This window comes from Astatotilapia calliptera, chromosome 17 (genome assembly GCF_964374335.1).
Source record: "Astatotilapia calliptera chromosome 17, fAstCal68.1, whole genome shotgun sequence".
NCBI classification, from domain to species: Eukaryota; Metazoa; Chordata; class Actinopteri; order Cichliformes; family Cichlidae; genus Astatotilapia; species Astatotilapia calliptera.
Genome location: NC_137438.1, coordinates 37,033,630 through 37,053,880, shown reverse-complemented (window position 1 = coordinate 37,053,880; position 20,251 = coordinate 37,033,630). Strand labels below are relative to the sequence as shown.

Below are 20,251 nucleotides of genomic sequence, written 5' to 3'. Positions count from 1 at the left end.
GGGCTTTTACTTTGAAGGCAAACTTTCTGAATGTGTTGCTGCCATGCCCAGACGTTTCACAATTTTATTGCATCTCTATGACTGCATTTATAGACAAATGCATTCCATTCAAAGTCTGTACTGTGTATACATGAGATCTGCTTAATGAATGCAAAAATAATTCTAGTCATTCAAACATCCATTTATTTACACAAAAAAACTTTTTTTTCAAGAAGTTGAAGTAATCTATAAAATTTTTCACTCTGGGACCTTGCAAAGCGGTCATGTGATCATATACATACATCAGCACAACTTCATTTTTGTTCCAGAGACTGTTTCTACAAATGTGGAAATGGGACCACTGGTAGCGCTCTTTCTTCACAGGATTAAGCGTGATATAACCAGTGTTGGGTAACATTACTTTTAAAAATAGCATGTAAATTTAAAAGATTACTGGATATAAAAAGTAATCAGTTACATTAAAGCATTACCTAAAAAAAATAAAATAAAAATAAAACCCCTTTTGCATACAGCATGCTGGTTATACGTCCAGAGGGCTTGTAGTCTACTGTACTCATACTTTTGACTGTACTGACTTTACTTCATTGATTAGCATGTTGACAGCATCATCTTCATTTCCACAGAACCAGCATCAAGCTTGTTAATTTCCCTCGTAGAGCAAGCTTTAGCTGAAGTTTTGGAGAAGCAGAGTGTGGTGGAGCACGACTGCGGGGAGGCGGACACACCTGACTTGCATTGGGTCATCAAGCCTCCCTGGCATATGAGAGTGAACTGGCTCCTGAATGGTGTTGTTGTTGGTGTATGGGCGGCTGGGAGCTGAGAAGATGCAACCGCGAGAGTGTTCGAACAACAACCAGGAAAGTGTGTGTTAATGAGTGTTATAATGTGGTCCATCATTCATGCCACATACAGTCATCAGTCTCTTTCTCAACTGGCCTTACCACTTACTTTGACTGCAGATTACTTCAAAACATGAAGCACAGCTCCTTAGCAGCTGACAGACAATAAATATAACTGTGGTACACAGTAATTCAAATTCTTCTGCAATGTAAATGTTGTCATATGCACAATCATGCTGGCTGAGCTCTACAACTGGTTACATTCCAGTATGTAGCTGGATGCTAATGAGTTATAAGGAGCCAAAAATATTGTGAAACAAAACAGGAAATATTTAATTAGGTACTTTTAAATATTTAAAAAGTACCTAATTGAGATTGTGAACTGAAAAACAACACCCCCCCCCCAAATTTTTATCTAAGGATTTGTTACTTTGTTACATTTCACACCCAACACTGATTATAATAGCTGCATCCTGCAAAAAAAAAAAAAAAAAAAGGATGGAAAATACTATTAGCATTAACCGTGACATTGTCCTGAAAGTAGTCCCTCTTAACAGGAAAATTATATTTTGACCAAACTTTGGGACTTGTTCCATCTATTCCAGTTTGATTTTGTGTTGGAGACCACTCTGCTAAACACAGTCTTTATGTGGTCCATCAGTTTAGTTGCTGCCTCTCTTTCTCCAATTTTCTCTAGTCATCAATGTGATCGTCCTGCTTCTCTATTACTTTGTGTCCGATGGATTCTTTACGGACTATCTCTGTGTTTGTGCCATCAGAAGACAGAGGAATAACTTCAGCGCAGGTATCTGTCATGTATTTAGCCTCCTGTGCATTACTTGTAGAGATTACTCCATCATTATGAGGGGGCAGTTCTACTGTGTGGACCTCTCCTCCTTCCTCCAAATCTGTAGCAATCTTTACCCAAATTTTTGTAGCACTGGGTAAGTTGGGAGTTTCAGGACTGGCTCTAATCTCCTCAGTGAGGTTTAATGGCGTCTTTAGTTCAAAATCCTTTGATGCTTTTTGCTCCTGCTTGTCTGTGTCCTTCTCTGGCTTTCGGAACTGGCGTCTGAGAAGGATGATGACAGCAATGAGGAAAAAATAAGAGGAGCCACTGATACAAGTAATCAAACCCAGGAAAATGATCCTAAAAGTAGAGAACAGAATTGGATTGAGGCAAATCAGCAAAGGTCTTTACAACAATTATAATGCTAGTCAATAATTTTTGGCAAATTTGTTTAAATAGTGTAAACTGGAATTTCTCCGTGTGGTACCTGTACATATCAGAGTTGTAAATACGGCATGCCCCCCTACCGCCACAACTCTTCATAGACCATTTAAGGCAAGTTGAATCAATCAAAGCGCCGAAATACACCGGTGCAGGAATTCCACCTACAGACAGCATTGGCAATGGGGACAAAACTTTTATCCAGAGAAAATAAACCTTTTGGGATTCAAGCAGAGTGACATATATTTATGCTTCACGTCAAAGTGAAAGTACTGAAGCTTACCAAGAGTCCTAGTTACCAAGGTCTGAATACCCAGAGCAAGGGATTTGAGCTCGGGTGTGATGCATCTGCAAGTACAAAACAAAACAAATCAAGAAAATAAGGAGTACATTATAAAAAATAAACCGGTGACGGTAGGCTGACAGGTCTCAATAGCAGCAATGGATAGACGTGAAGTGATACACAGGATGCAGGAACAGACTTTGGCTAGGCTAAATTTTAGTGGAATTATTGGGGAACTATCTTGCAGTTTTTGCTTAATACTGTTATTTAATGCTGGACATTAGTTCTTTAAAAGGTGAAACTATTCCTTTAAACCCTTTTCAGGTGATACTTACGTACGTTCTTTCATTGCATGTGTCACCACCACACCACCAAACTTGTCAAAAAGTAACTTTGTTTATGCTTCCCTTGAGTCAGGGTCACAGCAGCCAATACTTGATTGCATCAAAACAGCAAAGTTTTCTCCTCTCACTGGAATTATCTTGTCTCTGCCTTTCTCTCTGTCCGCCTTTCCATTTTGTTTCTTCTTGCTCTGTGTGTTTTTCTCTTAGTGCCTCCCTCCTGCTCCTTAGCAGCCAGTGGATTGATGTGCCTCCATGTCAAATGATCAATCATCCTGAGTAGTTTATCTAACCAGGTATTTTATCCAGTCTTTGCATGATCGTTCTATCATCTTTTGTGGCAGAAGACAATGTGTCAAAGGTTTAAACCTTCCTGTCTTTGTGCCTCCCAGGTTTTTAACCTCACCAGCCCTCCGCATGCCTGCTCAGTCTCTATTTGGCCCCATTACTTTACGCTTCCAAGTTCCTGCCAGTCTATCTATACTCTCTCCACCTCACTTAGCCGCGTTACGTTATAACTATTTTGAGTCCTTCCATTTCACTGTCTACCACTACTTTAGGCTGCTCATAGACGTGATAGCAACACTAAGTTTTTACAGACCGTATAATGACCATGTAGCCAGGTGTGGCTCCCAGAGCATTGATAAAGGAGCTGAGAACAGATATGGCCATATAGGAAGTGAAGCTTCGGCTGCAGTCCTTGGCATGAGGGCACTGGCCCAGTCTCACTGATGTACTGCTGCCTGCTGGAAAGGAGGTGGACACACAGGTGCAGTTGTGAAAGACCTGGGAAAGAGAGAATATTTACATTTATATATATTTTTATGTCTTTTACATCCAGGCATTTTGGAACTGGATTGTAAAATTATTTCATTTTGCATTTTCTACCCAGGAAAAGTAAGCATTGTTAATCAAACACGTTAAAAGTCCGTAAAATTACACTTTTTAAAGTTTAAAGCAACTGAGATTTGAGTTTCCTGAAGAGACAAGGGACAAAACTGCTCTCCACGTAACATCTGACACTTCACCCAGAGGATTTTATAGGCGAAGAAAAGGTAGGGGATATTTACAAGAGCATAAGAAGAAAAGCACATAACAGCTAATCAATAACACTTACAACAATAGGAAAATACACTGAGAGTACACGCTGAAAAATGCTTTAGTAGCAACAGTGTAACATCATGCCTCCTGGCTAACATCATCTTCCTCAACAGCAACTAGTAGAAACATTGAAGAACAACAATAGTGATGATTTTGTACTGGATTATATCTTTGCAACACAAATAATCTAATCTATAAGTATTATATACAAGTACTATATGTGATCATGTTTCAGAGAATGCTGCGAAACCTCTGCTAACTTCTCGGAGTAATACTTGAAATTTTGTGAAAACAAAACTGAATATTGAAATGTACTGCAACGCTCAAGCTATATCACAAACACTGACATATGTGCTTTCTATTCATTTATTATACATGCAACAAAATAACACTATATACTGTATGTGTCTGATCAAATTGATACATTTTGGGGTTAATTAAAAGTTGACCCTTTTTTAATGTTAATTGACAAGTGTAAAATAATTAGATGGTAATGAGTGAGCTTTTAAAAGAGAGTGAGTTTTCAGTTTTTAAAATAGTTTTAAAAGACTTTTAAAAATAGTTTTTAAAATGATAAAAAGTGAGAAAAGTGGAGGATTTTTATTATTCTGACTGCTTATCATGGTTACATGGATGGTATTCATTAGACCACCTGTCACAAAAAATAAGAAAACACAAGTATTTTAGAAATCTGTAAATATTATATTGCCGGTTCAAGCCCTGGCTCCAACCGTCTCGGTCGTTGTGTCCTTGGGCAAGACATTTCACCCGTTGCCGAATGGTGGCGCCAGTGTCTGGCAGCCTCGCCTCTGTCAGTGCGCCCCAGGGCAGCTGTGGCTACAACATAGCTTGCCATAACCAGTGTGTGTGAATGGGTGGATGACTAAATGTAGTGTAAAGCGCTTTGGGGTCCATAGGGACTAAGTAAAGCGCTATACAAATACAGGCCATTTACCATCTTACAATGCTGTGATTGCAGCCATTCCCCAACTCTCTGTGAATGGTACTCATTGCCTTTGATCAGTGGGTTTTGATGAGGGGTTGTTGATCAATGGTCATGAGAATTTGCATATTAACAATCAAAGAACTGACCTCACAGCCTATTGTTCCCAGTGTACTAGTTTCAGTCAGTTTCAGTCAGTGGTGCTGGTTTCAGACATTCTAGCATTAAAAAAAAAATATTTTTTTTATTGATTGAAGAGCTTTCACATACTGGTGAATTAACCATCACAGTACATTTTAAAGCATTGTAAAAAAATATTTTATTTCAGAATTTAAGCTATCAAAGCATTTTGATAGCTTAAATTTTCTTAATTTTTTTCAGTGTCGCTAATAAAGGGTGTTCCTTTGAAATGGCCCACAGTACTGCTTATGAACATGTTTTATCAGGTTACAGTGGTTCAACCTCAGCTCAACCCATGTGTCAAAGTGTTGAAGTGTAATTGGGAAAGATACTGAACCCTAAGAACTGCCTTTGATGTGTGTCATCACTGTGTGTGAGTAAAAGTATAAATGTAAATGAAAGGGATACAAAGTGCCGTGAACATGTGGTCTGTGAAGCTCTCTGAGTGGTCAGTAAGAGCAGAAAATGTAAATGCAATCCATTTACCATGGGAGTGCTGTTCAAATGCATTTAAGGATGAGACATATATAAATATCAAGAGTTCATGTTACAAAGTAGCAGTATTTAAAATGTAATGTAACCTCAATACACCGCAATCAAGACATTCTTGACCCAAATATCTTCCAACAAGTGGCTGATACACATGTTTACACTTTACATTATACCTCTGTGCTCTCTTGTAATTGTCCTTACGGTGTTTTTGCCGTGTCCGCTGGAGCTGAGGCAGCCAGCCATGCATGGGGAGATGTAAGTGATGCCGCTATCTGAGCAAACGGGGTCCCACTCCTCTGCTGAACAAAAGCAGTCCCTGTTACACTCAGAGAAGAGCATTTCTCTGCTGTACAATACACCTTTTGTCCTGCAAGGGAGTGAAGCAATGGATATTTTGATCTACAGTGGACACAGGAAGAAAGTTGCTAAATCAGTGATATTTGTCTCAACACTGACCCGTTGTACGATACAGTGAGCCCCGCTATGGGTATGTTATCACACTTGGTGCCAAACTGCAGCAGCATGAGGAGATAGGACATAAAGGATGTTGCAAAGGAAAGCTGAGCTCCTGATACCACACTCAGCTTATACCTCTTCATCAGCAGCCCTCCGAGGAAGATCCCTATTGCCACTGCTGGCAGGTTCAGGACACCTGAAGGAAACACAGGGGAATATTGCTTGTATACTTCATACATCATATCACATATACATACTTTATACCAAGCACATTTTCCTTAATGATTATTAATGATTTGTTTGTTAGATGTTAAATATTTGAGTGCATTTTGATCATTTAAACCTTATCTAAAAGTACACACTGCTTATTCACAGAAGGTGAACGTATTACAACCCGGCTCAAAAGCCGCAACATAAATAAGGAGAAGAATACCAGAATTTCAGTGAGAAGAGGTTTTATCTTAAAATGCATAGCAGGTTGGCTAAAATGGCTGGAACCACCAAGGCAAAAACTAGTGAGCCTCTCTCTGAAAGCCTGCTTCAGGTATGCTTTTATCCACACCTGAGTAGGTGTGGCCAATTAGCACCAGCTGAACACACTGAGGAGATTAGGGGCTGCAGAAGGGTGTAACACTGTTGCCAGCAAATTAACAGTATCTAAAAGTCATGCTCTGAAGAAATAGGAAAAAATCGAATAAAAAAAAAAAGATCTGACACAGGACATGAGAGATGCATGTCTCAGAGGAATGTTGGCTGTGAAGAAGCCATCCTGAAGGAAGGGAAATGAGAAAAGGCAGAAGTGTGCAGGGTTGGCGCTGGGTATCTATACACCTACGAGTACAGTTTTCCTTCACAGGCTGTCCTCTCCGAACCTGTTCTGAGTTGATTTATCAAGCTCTGAAACAGTGTGGGATAATTTTGACAGAGAACAGAACAAAAGGCAGCCAAAGGAGAGCTTTGAATGTTTTTAAAGAAGCCTGGAGAACTATTCCTGAAGGGTAGCAAATTAAAAGAAAGTTTCTCTGGGAGTGTTCAGGCTGTGTTGTGTTGGTGGTCATTGCAAATGCTGACCTTCAAGCTTGATAGAGTTGTAAAAACACTATTTTCATGTATGTTTGAACACGTGTCAATAAATTACTGCGCCTATGTTCCACTTTTCTATCAAAAGTTCAATATGAACACATAATTTATTGATTTCAGTATTTTTACCTATGAGGAAGTTTGCCCTGGATGCAGACTGTCCAAACTGTTGCTCCATGTATTTGGCTTTAAAGGTGAGTAGACCGATGAATGCATTGAACTTCAGGATGTTCCCGCAAAGAAGCAGGAAGTAAGCAGGAGTTCCTAACAGACGCCTCAATGATGGAAGGAACCCTGGGCAGGAACATCCACAAAAATCACGTAAGATCCATCAACCTGCACATGCAAACAGACGACGACTCTACCTTTGGCAATTTCAGTCAGCTTGAAGTTTTGGTTGTTGCTTTGCGCATCCTCTGTCTTGTTAAGGATCTCGCAGACTGGAGTTTCATGGTTTTCTTCACTCTCCTGCTTGGGCATCGAACGGGGCAGAAACCAGAAGGGAATGCTGGAGATAAGCAGAAGGCCAGAGGACACAAGAAAACCCATCCACCAAGCACCCACCCAGCGGGAATCTTTAGGAGTGATGGTCACACTTTCTATGTAAAAGAGAAGAATTTTCAAGTTTTCTTCAGGAAGTCTTCAAATAAAGGCTTCGCATAAACAAGTCTCAATCAAAATATCTCTGTTGACAAAAGTGTAGACTGGCTAAAATGTTTTTAACTTGTGAAAGTTTGTTCTTTAACTCTTGTTACCCCCATCCAGCTTCTTGGCCTTACACGGTACATAAACTTGATTTGTTAGACAAAGACAGTTTTGTCATTTTAGCCTCCAGACCATCCCATTCAATGTCAACCCAAATAATCATGATGTGATTGAAGTGCAGACTTTAACTTTTAACTTTAATTAAAAAAAAATGTTTGCATTAATTTTACAGTCAATTTGAAATATTTGATTTAATTTATTTAAAATATTTGATTTAAAATCCAATGTGGTAGTGTATAGGCAAAATTGCAGAGAAATGTGTCGTTGCCTAAAAAGATCTAAATGTGTACATTTTCTTTTTGTTTCTAACGCAGACAGGTTTTTATATTCTTTCAGGTAAAATCACTGCTTTGAATTTTGTCAGCTTTTGCCATCTATCGGATACTTTTAAGATGAGCTCTAACCATAATGAGTCGTGTATCATGTAAAAAACAAAAAACAAAACCCAGACACACAAAGAAAAACCTTACCCATATCAACATATCCAATGTCAACATATAGTCTGGCACAATAGGAACCCAAAAGGAAGCCAAACATGGGACCCAGGAGAGTAATGGTCTGGAGACAAGCTGCCAATGACAAAATAGATCAGAAGTCTACGATGTGATATTAAACAATCTAAAGAAGGGTCTCAAACTTAAATGAGCTGTGGGCCACTACTGGCACTGTCATCTCGTTGGAGGGCCACTTTAGTGGTCGAGTAGTACAAAAAAAACCAAGCGAAAACAAGAAAGCACCCACAAATATTTCCAAAAATGTTTTCTTTTGTTTGTTTTTTAAAATTTCCAATATTGTATCACAAGACAAAATTGCAAACATCAACGCAATTTCTTTTTTACCTCACTCTTAACTAACTGAAGCCTTTCATTGACCTACCAAATAAACACGTGGCCAGAATAATTTTGTTCGTATTAAAAAAATAAATAAAAAAGTGCAGACATAAGTGTACGCATCAGTTTTTGACTCTTTCACTAGACTAACACAGCCAATCCCTCCACATGTTTGTAGTCTCTGCTCATATTGCCTTCATATTAGATCATTTTTTGCTTTTTAAAGAACTTATTTTAACATTGCACTTAACAACAAACACATCCTCCCTAATAAAACAACATCAAGGGCCAAACTGCATTATATGTCTTCACGTTGATATAAGGGCCATAAGTAGGGGTGAGGTGGGCCGCAAGTGGTCCCTGAGCGGCAGGTTTGAGACCCCTGATCTAAAGGATAGGGTGTAAAATGAGATATTTCCTTGACCCTCAGTTAAATTTACTGAATACGAGATTAATTGTAGGTTTACCCTGATAAAAATCACACATTAACCAGCATAAAAATGCTGTACATACAGGAATGATGAATGTGTGTATTCTCACATGGCTTATAGGGCATTTAAAGGAATTTATTAATTAATTAACAAATTTTAAGTCAGGTGGAAGACTTTAAAATCCCTTTGAACCCCATATTACCAATATAAAAAGGGGAGTTTTCCGCCTTAGCAAAGTCATCGATGTAGGAGATGCCAAGAGGTGTGACTGGAGTTTCTCCAATCCCCCGCAGAGCATTCCCCAGGAATACGTAGATCCACATGCTGGAACCAGAATCTCTCACACAGGCTGCATAATGACACAAACTAGAAATCTGTGATATTGATTTTGTTACAAAGAGTTCACACACAGTGGCTCGCACAGCATCAAAGTTATACATGGAGCATGCGTACTACAATAAAAAAACACACCAAATATTGCATGGATCCTCTTGATCAGGTTCACCAGTATTTTCCTGGCTCTGAATGAGCTTTACAGACTTAACAGCCTCAGCCTGTTCACGACACACCAGTGTTTTTTCTGGTTCTTTCTCAGTATTTAGTACACAAAAAAATACATTCTTTACTCAGTAAAATATGAAATATTTATAATAGTTAACTCATTCACTGCCAGCCATTGGCAGTGAATGAGTTAAACCCATTGACTCATTCACTGCCATTGACGGCTATAGACGTCAATGGCAGTGAATGAGTTAATAATGAACTATGAAAATATAACACAATATGCCCAATTGATTAAAGCAATGCAAGTAGTGGGAGTGGAGGGGCCAAAAATTCCTCTATACAGGAAAAAGCCCAGTTACATGAAAATGAGAAAGACACAGTTTTACATCTATATCTGCTATATCTGCTTTTTCATTACGGAGACTACGTCAAACAAGACATGAATAAAATCTGCCGATATTCAGTACCATCTTAATAGTGGCTTGTTGTATATCACCACATTGTACGTGACTTCCATTATATTTCTTTCCAAATACGTCTCATCTGAATAGCTGAACAGGATCAATAGATTGCATTTTGTGAGAGCATCACATGGTTTTGTGAGAAGCAGAATTAATTATAGTTTAACAATAGTGAGACTGAAGCAACATTGCAACTAAAGCCCATCTCAGGGACCAAAATTAATGGGAACAAGAGGAGCTCCTAAAAACACTGAAAAACACATGGGCACACAGAGCCAAACTGAATTCATTACCATAAATATTACAAATGTCTGCTTTCTTATTATTCTGCCTCCTTTCAGTCTTTTCTTTTTAAAAGTCGTCTCTCGTTGGCTAGCTCTAGAGTCTGCGTCCGGGCTTATTGTTGCGGACGTGCATGCTGTTGTGTCTTTGTTTATTCCTGGTGACAAAGATGCACCAGGAGAGAGCTGATTGGCCGGTGAGTTGTTAGTAGGTTTAACAAGGTTTCATGTTAAAGTTTCATGTTTTTTTTGTAAAAGAAAATCTACAATAACCATGAGTTTTAAGCAATAAATAAATAAGTAATAATAACAATAAATAGCTGACATTGCCATGCTATTCTCTCCTATTTACAGGTATTTACTGTACCCGCTGCAGCAGAAAGCAGAAATGCATTTGACTGCACTAAATAGTGAAAGTGAATGTTTTACTATCTTTAATTATATTTAATCCTGGCATGTATTCCACACTCTTACCTTTATTGTCCTCCAACGAAGGCTCTATTTGAATTTCTGGCACGTGATCTAGTGTTTTCAGAGGATCCACACAGGCAGCAATGCTCAGGTTGTCATTCTGAAAGACCTGAATCACCGTGTCATACTTATACCTGCAAAAAACAAACAAAAAGTCCATGTCAATTTCTTCTGTCATCGTTTTTGCTTATAGAAGTTTCTCATTTAAATTTGACCTGTACCGTCCCATGAAGAAATGTGTGAGGCCAGTGAGAAACGCCCCCACAGCCATGAGGAAACAGCCCGCAGCGATGAGTCTGGGTCGGTGCAGCTTAGCCCCAAAATGGCTGACCACAGCTAGAAACAACAAGTTGCCTACACACACACCCCAAAAAAGATTGAAATCAAGTAAGCAAAAAGAATGACTTTTTCTCCACTGTATCACAAAAAAAAACATCAAAGCGTTTATTTTTAAATGAACTGGTTGATGTTACCCATCTCAAAACTGCCATCTATGAGACCGATGTGTGTGCTGGAGAGGTCAAAGCGCCTCTCTATCTGAGTGATGGAGCTCTTCATGTAGGTTCCTGTCAGGGCTTTGGAGAAATAGGCGAAGGAAAGCGCTACAATAAACAGCTGGAAGACAGAAAACAGAAGACAATATAAAAACTCACATTCTAATAATGCAAAGATGTTCTGGATAAAACTAGGACTATGTGTCTACATACCCAAACGATGTCATAGTGTAATCATGGAAATGATTCTGCCCCCTTTTCTGAGTCTCCACTACCTTCTACTGTGTAATTGTGGCCCTTGTTTAATGTTGCATTACCCCTTTATTCTTAACTTGAACAACAACTTATGTTGTGTTCACTGTTAGACATTTTATTGTATTTTTACAGCAACTTACTGGCAACACTATTGCCAGTAAGTTACTGTAATTACTGATCTACAGTATCTTTACTGTTGTGATGTTTTACAGTTCAACCACTTTACTGTAAACATATATTACAGTATAAAAACTTTACTGTAAACGTGGTTTACAGTTAGAAAGACTTACCGTGATTAAGTTTTATAGTATCACTGTACTGCAAATGTGGTTTATGGTATAACACTGTAATTGTGTTTTACAGCAAATAAAAATAATGTTAACATTCATATTCAATATAAGAACATTTACAAAAAACAATATAATTCAATAAAGTAGTCTCAGAATAGTGAATTAAACCAACATTTATTGTTGATATTTTTTTTAACAAGAAAAACATTTTTCAACTGAATAAAAACAATGTCAATAACCAAAATAAATAGAAGCGTACATGAAAACTACACAGTCCTTCACCTTTCTGTGTCTGATTTTTTTAAGGAAAACAGTTTTTCATTCCACTAAAAACAGGTCAAACCCACCAGCATGAACATTAAATAAACTATTACAATTGTAAAACAAAAATCATTTACAAAATGTAATAATTATCAGTGGGTCCCAGGAAATAGAATGTGACATGGGATTTAGATTTCCGTTACCAGGATGGTCGGGTTCAGTGTAGTCTTTATCACCACCTGTCAAAGACACATCATCAATATTCATGTTTGCTCAGGTTATTCACTTGTTCACATCTGTCTGAGATCATTCATACTGTTGTATGGATGAGTGTACAGTATGTATATAATTATCAGCTATGTAAAAGATATTATCATCTCTGTATTCTTACCTAGTTGGAAGTCCTCCATTCAAACTCAGAGAGCCGCTGGAGGAAGGTGGTGATCCGAGGGCTGATGCTTGTAACCTTCCTCTTTACGACACGACCTGTCTTGCAGCTTGTACCAAGTTTTGCAGGGCATTTTGTTCCCATGTCTGGATTGATCCTCACAAAGAACCTTTTAACGGAAAAAAGGCTGCTTTAATTTCAAAATTAAAACATACATTACAGCAATCACCTATATGTTTCTGCAACTGTAGTCAAGCTATCACATATATTTCATTCTTAAATGGTGTAAGCTTTAATGGTGTAAAGTATTTACCTCTGTATCATCTCCTGTGTGATGGACGCTGACTCCTGATACTCAAGGTTGAAAACGTAGTATGACGCAAAGAAGACAGCAAGGGTGCTGGCAAAGTCATGCATCTGCTCAGGCTCATAAAATACCTTGCCCTCCAAACTGATCATCCAGCGGCTTGCAGACATGAAATTATTCCCTAAAAACAGACAAGAGTCCAATAAGACAATGTGCTCACCGTTACAAATAAGGTTTCCACAAGAATGCTGGATAGCAGGCCTCACACTGTACAAAAATAGAATCCACACAGTTTGCTGCTATTTCTCTTATTATTTATTATGTAATGAAAATTATGATCAATTACAGGAAAAAACTGCCTAATGTTTTGGCATTTTGGCCTGTGCTGAAATGTTAGGCTGTTTTTTCCTGTTGGTCATTGTGTATAATAAATAATAAGAGAAACAGCAGCAAACTGTGTGTATTCTATTTTTATACAATATAAAACAGACAAACCCCTGTTAAGTAAGTTGTTGTGGGTACAAATACCACAATAATTACATAGATTTTTTACAAAAATATTACAAGAGGATTGAAAGTATTTACTTACCAAGCGCTATTACCCTTGGTGTGATGGGTAAGATCATCTCTCTCTCAACAGACATCTTGGTGGAAAAAGCATTTAAAACACAAACACTGAGGCTACATCACACTGTCAGCGCAGCCAGCAAGGGCAGGAGAACAGCAATGCACCACACTGGGCGAGAAAAGACAGAGAGACAATTGTTAATTTAATGTTGCATTTATTTAACCCTTGAAAAATATATTTACATAAGTAAATAAAAGAAAAAAAACACACAACCCATCTTTTCCAGAATAATTCAACTAATTGCTCTTTTGACCAACCTAACACAGACGTTACACGGTTTTCCTATGAAAAAGACCCTGGAAGACGTTGTATTAAAGGGAAAAAAAACATGCTCCCCTTCCCACTTAAAAAAATAATAAATATTAAACTTAGGTTGGAGTTCCTCACGCCACCAACCTAATGTTATATTAACTTTTTAATGTTGTGTACTGCAGCTCACACAAAATTAAATAAAGCAGGCTAACCTGTATGAGCAAGCTCAAAACTGGATAAGATTGTTTTAGCAGTCTCTAAATTTCCAAAAAAAAGTTGTCTTTCTTTATTCTCATTAAATGTGTATTTTTACCTGCTGCTTTAGCTGAAGCTAAATGTCCCACTGTTAGCGTGGCTAGCTTCTCAATAGTCATAGAACAGAAGCGCAGGAGAACAATGCACCACACTCGGCGGGAAAAAGACAAAGACTGTCGTTGCGCCTGTGTTCTTCGCCCCTCCCCGTGGAAAATATATATCTAAATATATATTTAAATAAGAAAAGAAAAAAAACACACACAACCTATTTTTTCCAGAATAATTCAGCTAATGTGCTATTTCGACCAAGCTAACACCGATTTTAAGCCCCCTCCCCCCACACACAAAAAATATATATGCTCTTAAGAATTAATAAACGAGTATGTTAGGTAGGAGAGTCCTTTGCATTACCTTATGACGTCCCGTTTGCAGTTTCCACACAGAGGTCCAACAATAACGAGGTGCAAAATCTTTTGTCCTCTCGAGCATATCGTAATGAAGAGTTAACAAAGTTGGACTGTCTTTCCTCTCCTGTCAATCACTGGATCACAGGTCATGTCAGTCAGGATATGGAGTGGTGGTGGTGGTTGGTAGAGGCAGGCGGGCGGGCGGGGCCAGCATGCATTCAGTGTGTGTTTCACTAAGTTGGGTTGACTAGTTCCCAGAAGAGTTCTGTACATGTTGCACGTTCAGTAAATGAGCAATTCAGTTACTGCTCGACTGAGAAGCCTCCGCCAAATTATTACAATATTCTCCACTGACTGAAGTTCGCCTTTGGCAACGCAGTGGCAAGCACACATTTGCAGCAGCTGTGCATGTGCATACAACTGCATGCAGCAGATTAGATGATCAGAATTCTTGAACCTTACACACAGGCAAGTCCCCTAAAAAGTCAAAACCATAATACTTTCACTGGTATCATACTGACAAATGGCATAGGTTGGAGGAAAATCTGGAAATGGTTGGCAGTGAAAGAGTTAAAATGTAATGCACTATTGCAACCAACCACTGAAAGAGTAAAAATACACAAACAGTATGATGAACCATTCAAATCACATAATACAGTAGCACTACTGCTAATGTGTTAACGGTAGGTATAACTACTACCGCAATTTTAAAAAATACAGTAAGTAAATGTAACCTTAATATACCCATAATGCAAAGCAAATTACAGTAATTAACTGTAGAAATGTTTTCAGGTAAGTTACTGGGCATTTTGTGGTATTTTACTGTGAAAAATACAGCAAAGGTTAACAGTGTTGAATCAGTGCACAAAATCTGGTGTAATGTCTTGACATCACAGTTAACAACAATAAGCTTTTTTAATTTTGACATTCTGTCTCAAAATTAATGGAAAAAAGAAAGGGATGAAAACAGAAATATGATGACTCCAGTGTACTGCTGTAATCAGGCAAAGCGTAGCTCCGGGCAGCTACAGAAGTGTCTGACGAAAGCTCATTTAGAGCAGAAATTTGGCATGCTGAGATTTTCAGTAACAACACAAGATCAGCTCTTGGCTTGATTTTACCTACTTTGGGAAAAACATATCTCTGAAAATGTTGTTCAATCAACTGAAAACAGATGTGCATCTGGCTTTCTGAGCATTTATCCACCTATCATCTATCTTTAGCCTGTGCCGGGTCAAAAGGGGAGGCTGTTAGAGCTCACTCTAGCGAGAGATGCGCACAGGCACGACAGGTTTCCTGCCTAGCGCAGGGCTGACACATGAAGAGAAAAACATTTACAGTTATGGGCAATTTTGTGTCACTGATTCACCAAAACCCGAATGTCTTTAGAGGAAACTACAACAAGTCTAAACAGGCAGCAGTGCCAGCGGGGTAAGAGTTTAAACCCAGAGCCTTCTTGCTGTGAGGAGACAGCGCTAACAACTGCACCACCTACTGCCTTTTACGCTTTTAACTGGCATTTTTATCTGGGCCACTTTACACTGAGTGCATCAACAGAATGAACCGCAGTCCGAGATCAAAAGCAGGATAAAAAAGGTGTCAGAGTGTTGATCACAGATAGCTTTAGTACTTTGAGATTGGAGAAGCCAGGGCGCTTTCTGGTCTTGTGGTCGACGGGGCTACACAGAACCTCTTCGCTCGTCATGTTGGCTGTGTCCTGTGCTGTGTTTTCCATTTTCCTCTTGGTCTTCCTTTCCTTAGAGCACTAGTTTAATAGAGGAGAAAATATATTTCAGCTGCATTCATCTAATAAAACTTTACTGTGGGTATTTTCGGATTTGCTTATTTAGAAAAGCCAGTGTACATATATTTAGGTTTAAGTTTGTGATCAATGACACTTTAAAAAAGAAGTGTTTGCTATAATTCCTGAAGAGCTATTATACACTTTTGGTAAACTACTTGAATTGAAGCTGAACATCTACACTTTAGTCACATGCAGATTGTTCGCGGTGTTGCAAAAAGGCAAAATTACAAAGAATGCGTCATTGTCCCAGAAAGTGAATTCTGTTGCTCTGTAAGTGTCTTCAGTGGGAGAAATGTTTCATCATTTATGTTTATCCTAGTAAACATAAGTGCATAATTTGCATAAGAAACTGGCACCGCTGACTAACAATGGACTATGAGGCCAGGTTCAGGTTCATTAATATGCAAATTATCTTAACGATTGATCAATGGCCATGAGTACTATTCAGAGAGAGTTTAAGAATGGCTACAAGACCCCCCACTCAAACCAGCGTTCCTTCCTGCCCAGGATGTCATCCTCATCACTTAAAGAGTAGCTACTGGGTGTGACCAGGTTTCAGTGCCCTGGCCTCACAAAGTTACTCTTCAGTGATGTTGTCCTCTAGCCAGTGTGTATTTTCCAGTATAGGTTATCTCACAGCAAATATACTATACTATATTTATAAGATTAGGGAAATATGCAGTCAGCTGAGGCTGAGGACGTCACTGGGATCTGTGACAAAACAATTCTTCCATTGACAGCTTCCTGTGATTTCCTTACCTGGATGATCAAGCATGCATTAAGACATTAAAACATACCATTGTCCAAAAACCTGGTCCTAATAGTATAGATAAATCAGTAAAATGAAGGATGCATATACAAAAAGTTAGAAAAAGGAAATAAGCCATGAGAAAATGATACCAACTGCAAATGATGCAGTTGTAATGAGAAGCTATTCATCTTTACTCAGCCCAAAATCATACCTACCGTATTTTCGCAACTATAAGGCGCACATAAAAGCCTTAGATTTTCTTTAAAAAGTGTGGCGCGCCCTATAGTGCAGTGCGCCCTGTGTGTTGTAAGGAGGACGTAGTAGAGAACACCATGAGAACGCTAAAGGGTGAAGTGTGGGCGTTGCTCGTATATACCGGACAATCGCACATACCTGTATAAAAGGACAGGTATGTGCATTATGTGGAACATCGTTGTTTTAACAACCCTGAAAATGGCAAAGAGACACGCTTATGAAGCACAGTTTAAACTGAAGGCCATCAGCTATGCGGAGGAACATGGAAATCGAGCAGCCGTGAGAGAATTTAAGATTAACGAATCGATGGTTCGCAAGTGGAGGAAGCTGGAAAACAAGCTCCGACAGGTCAAGAAGACGCAGCTGAGTTTCCGCGGACATAAGGCGAGGTGGCCCGAGTTGGAGGAAAGACTCGAGCGGTGGATCATCAAGCAAAGAACGAGCGAGAGAAGCGTTTCGACGGTCACCATTCGACTAAAAGCGGTTTCGCTAGCAGAAGAAAATGGAAATTGAACATTTCCGAGGAGGTCCGTCTTGGTGCTTTCGTTTCATGAAACGGTGCCATTTTTCCATCCGGACCAGGACTACGGTAGCGCAGCAACTTCCAGCGGATTATACCGGTAATGAAAAGCTGGCCATCTTCCGCTCCTACTGCAGCAAACACATCGCCAACAAACACATCCAGCCCAGCCACATCACTAACATGGACGAGGTCCCGCTCACTTTTGACATCCCGGTGAGTCACACTGTGGAGAAGAAGGGGACCAACACGGTAGCGATACGCACAACGGGGCACGAAAAGTCTTTGAAGGAAACTGTTTCCAAGGTGCTGTTAATCAAATACACTTGATTAACTGATCACCACTGAGTCTGAGCACCTCTATAAAAAAACACAAGCTTTACGTTGCCATTTGTGTTTATACGCATTCAAGTGTGTGTTAACACCATGTCACAATCTTCCCAGGAGTGTACAATCTAGAAAAATGAATCCCAGGGTCAGACCATGTAATGCTTAGAACTGTAAACAACCTGAAAACTACATCTCAGACTCTACAGACCTCAGTGAGCAAGTTAAATGTTAAAGTTCATGACAGTGCATTGAGATAAAACTGAACAAGTATTCATTGTTGCCAAGAGAAAGCCTCCTCTCTAAAATACCATGACTCGGCTTTGGTTTGCAGTGTTGCACCTAAACTAAGACCAGAAAAGTGGACCACATCAGTCCAGCTCTGAGGTCTTTACACTGGCTGCCTGTCCGTCAGAGGATAGACTTTAAAGTTCTGATGCTGGTCTATAAAGCTCTGAATGGTTTAGGACCAAAATACATCAGTGACCTCCTGACCAAGTATGACCCTTCCAGATCCCTCAGGTCATCTGGATCCGGTCTTTTATCAGTTCCCAGAGTCAGAACCAGACACGGAGAAGCTGCATTCAGCTTTTATGCTCCTTACATCTGGAACAAACTCCCAGAAAGCCTCAGATCAGCTGAAACACTCAGTTTATTTAAATCCAGGTTGAAGACTCACCTGTTCTCAGCTGCATTTGAATAAAGCACCAAATCCACACTTTTAAGCTTAAATTTCAAAACTTATATTTTAACTACTGATTTTATCTACTGTTCTGATTTTATCTACTGTTTTTTAATCAATTTTAAATCATGCTTTTTATTGTTTTTGTTTTTTAATGTCTATGTAAAGCACTTTGAATCACCTTGTTGTTGAATTGTGCTATATAAATAAACTTGCCTTGCCTTGCCTAAAAAATCCCAAGATTTCTTGAACAATATCCTTTGGGCAGACAAGAACAAAGTGCTTTTGGTCACAATGAACAGCGGCACATTTGGTGAAAAGACAAATACAGTACAGCAGCACACACAGACCTCAAACCTACCAAGCACAGTGGTGGAGCGCTGATAATTTGAGCTTGTTTTATAGCCACAGGACCTGGCCCCCTTGCAGTCAGCTTTAGTCAGCCATGAACTCCTCTGCACACCAAAGTATTCCAGAGCCAAATGTGAGACTGTCTGTCCGATTGTTAAAGCTTAGCTGAAACTTGATAACACAATGCAATACAATCTCACGCACAGCAACAAACTTCCAACAGGGTACTCGAAAAAGAAAGCGTTGCAATGATCCAGTCAAATTCCTTTGGAATGTGGGACCTGAGCTGTGCATAAACCAATGAACTGAAGCAAAGTTGTAATTTTTCCACGACGATCATGATGATGTGAGAGATTAATAAAGGCATACAGAAAACCATTAATCCAAGTTATTGCTGCTAAAATTGGCTCTAAGCTACTGAATCGTGTTTTTTTTTTTTTTTTTTTTTTTTTTTTTTTTTTCTTATTCACATGACTCTATAAACAATTCTAAACACTTTTTACAGTGCAAAGTCAATCTTTTTGGTTCCAATGCACAAGTCTGTTTTCAGTGATGGAAAGGAGGTGAAGTCTAAAAGCAGATGGTACCTGTATAAAATCCACAGTCCTCTCAGGTCTATAAATGTCAGGTGCTCCAGCCAAAGCCCATATCAGGAAGAAAAACTCTCCAGTGACAACTTTGGCAGCACTGATCTGTTAGAAAAACTGTGGGGGTGAAAATCTGACAGAAAAGTCCGTATGTTTTTGTCTCATAACTCCATAAATCCTTTTCAAGTTCAGACTTGTTAATACTCCCACTCAAAGTGCGGCTTAACCTTACTGTCTAAGTCGTTCTTGACCTACAAGCTCACCTTATCCTTGGTGGAAGGAATTTGAAGAAATTTAGATGTATTATTTTTAGTAATAGCAAGAGGAATCGTTAGTAAAATCCCAACTGCAAAAGAAGCACTTGGGAAGTTTGATGAAATACCTAGTGCATCGTCAGGTGAAAGGGACTATGGTCTCCCCCTTCTTCTTCCTCTTTTGCTCCTCTTTAAGCAGCCATATATTGCTCTTCCTACTGAGAGCAGACAGATCTGTTCTCCCTGAGCTCCTATTCTCCCGTCTGAGGGCAAAGCTTTTGCTTGGTACAAGCAGACAAAAGGCCTCACACATTTTTATTCCAAACACATGCCAGCTAGTCCTTCCAGTGGGTGGTTGGATTTAGTGGGGGTTAAAGGGGTAAGGAGGAGGTGTGGGGGCGAAGATTAATAACTTCAAACCAGTCCCTAAGGATTTTTATTTTTCCTCACAAGGTAAAACATCAGGTGCATGGTGACGAATTATACGGGATTAA

At 39.1% G+C, this 20,251-nt stretch overlaps 2 protein-coding genes across 3 annotated transcripts; both read right to left on the bottom strand.

Moving 5' to 3' along the window:
* Positions 1–160: 160 nt before the first annotated feature.
* Positions 161–20,019, bottom strand: slco1e1 (solute carrier organic anion transporter family, member 1E1). Its single transcript, XM_026147949.2, has 15 exons — positions 19,886–20,019; positions 15,857–15,991; positions 11,163–11,304; positions 10,911–11,043; positions 10,693–10,823; positions 9,175–9,321; positions 8,182–8,280; positions 7,312–7,545; positions 7,076–7,240; positions 5,867–6,062; positions 5,612–5,777; positions 3,296–3,480; positions 2,354–2,418; positions 2,117–2,234; positions 161–1,989 (listed from the first exon to the last, which is right to left on the bottom strand). Exons 2-15 carry the CDS (start codon positions 15,959–15,961, stop codon positions 1,533–1,535), a joined length of 2,343 nt encoding a protein of 780 aa, XP_026003734.2. The 5' UTR covers positions 15,962–15,991; positions 19,886–20,019; the 3' UTR covers positions 161–1,532.
* Positions 11,884–14,952, bottom strand: LOC145421542 (uncharacterized). Of its 2 annotated transcripts, XM_080292012.1 has the most exons (5): positions 14,231–14,952; positions 13,274–13,375; positions 12,691–12,865; positions 12,381–12,546; positions 11,884–12,228 (listed from the first exon to the last, which is right to left on the bottom strand). In XM_080292012.1, the coding sequence occupies exons 2-4, from the start codon at positions 13,326–13,328 to the stop codon at positions 12,381–12,383; spliced, it is 396 nt and encodes a 131-aa protein (XP_080148138.1). In that variant the 5' UTR covers positions 13,329–13,375; positions 14,231–14,952; the 3' UTR covers positions 11,884–12,228. The 2 variants fall into 2 exon arrangements, with proteins under 2 accessions (XP_080148138.1, XP_080148137.1); XM_080292011.1 differs by having other exon boundaries at positions 13,274–14,952.
* Positions 20,020–20,251: the final 232 nt, after the last annotated feature.

Coding starts and splice junctions, on each gene's coding strand:
- LOC145421542 (XM_080292011.1), bottom strand. CDS start 13,328: ATGTCTGTTGAGAGAGAGATGATCTTACCCATCACACCAAGGGTAATA. Junction 12,866..13,273: donor ACCAAGGGTAATAGCGCTTG/GTAAGTAAATAC, acceptor GTCTGTTTTTAG/GGAATAATTTCATGTCTGCA. Junction 12,547..12,690: donor ACACAGGAGATGATACAGAG/GTAAATACTTTA, acceptor TTCCGTTAAAAG/GTTCTTTGTGAGGATCAATC.
- slco1e1 (XM_026147949.2), bottom strand. CDS start 15,961: ATGGAAAACACAGCACAGGACACAGCCAACATGACGAGCGAAGAGGTT. Junction 9,322..10,692: donor TTCGTTGGAGGACAATAAAG/GTAAGAGTGTGG, acceptor GTCATTATGCAG/CCTGTGTGAGAGATTCTGGT. Junction 2,235..2,353: donor CTTGGTAACTAGGACTCTTG/GTAAGCTTCAGT, acceptor TGCTGTCTGTAG/GTGGAATTCCTGCACCGGTG.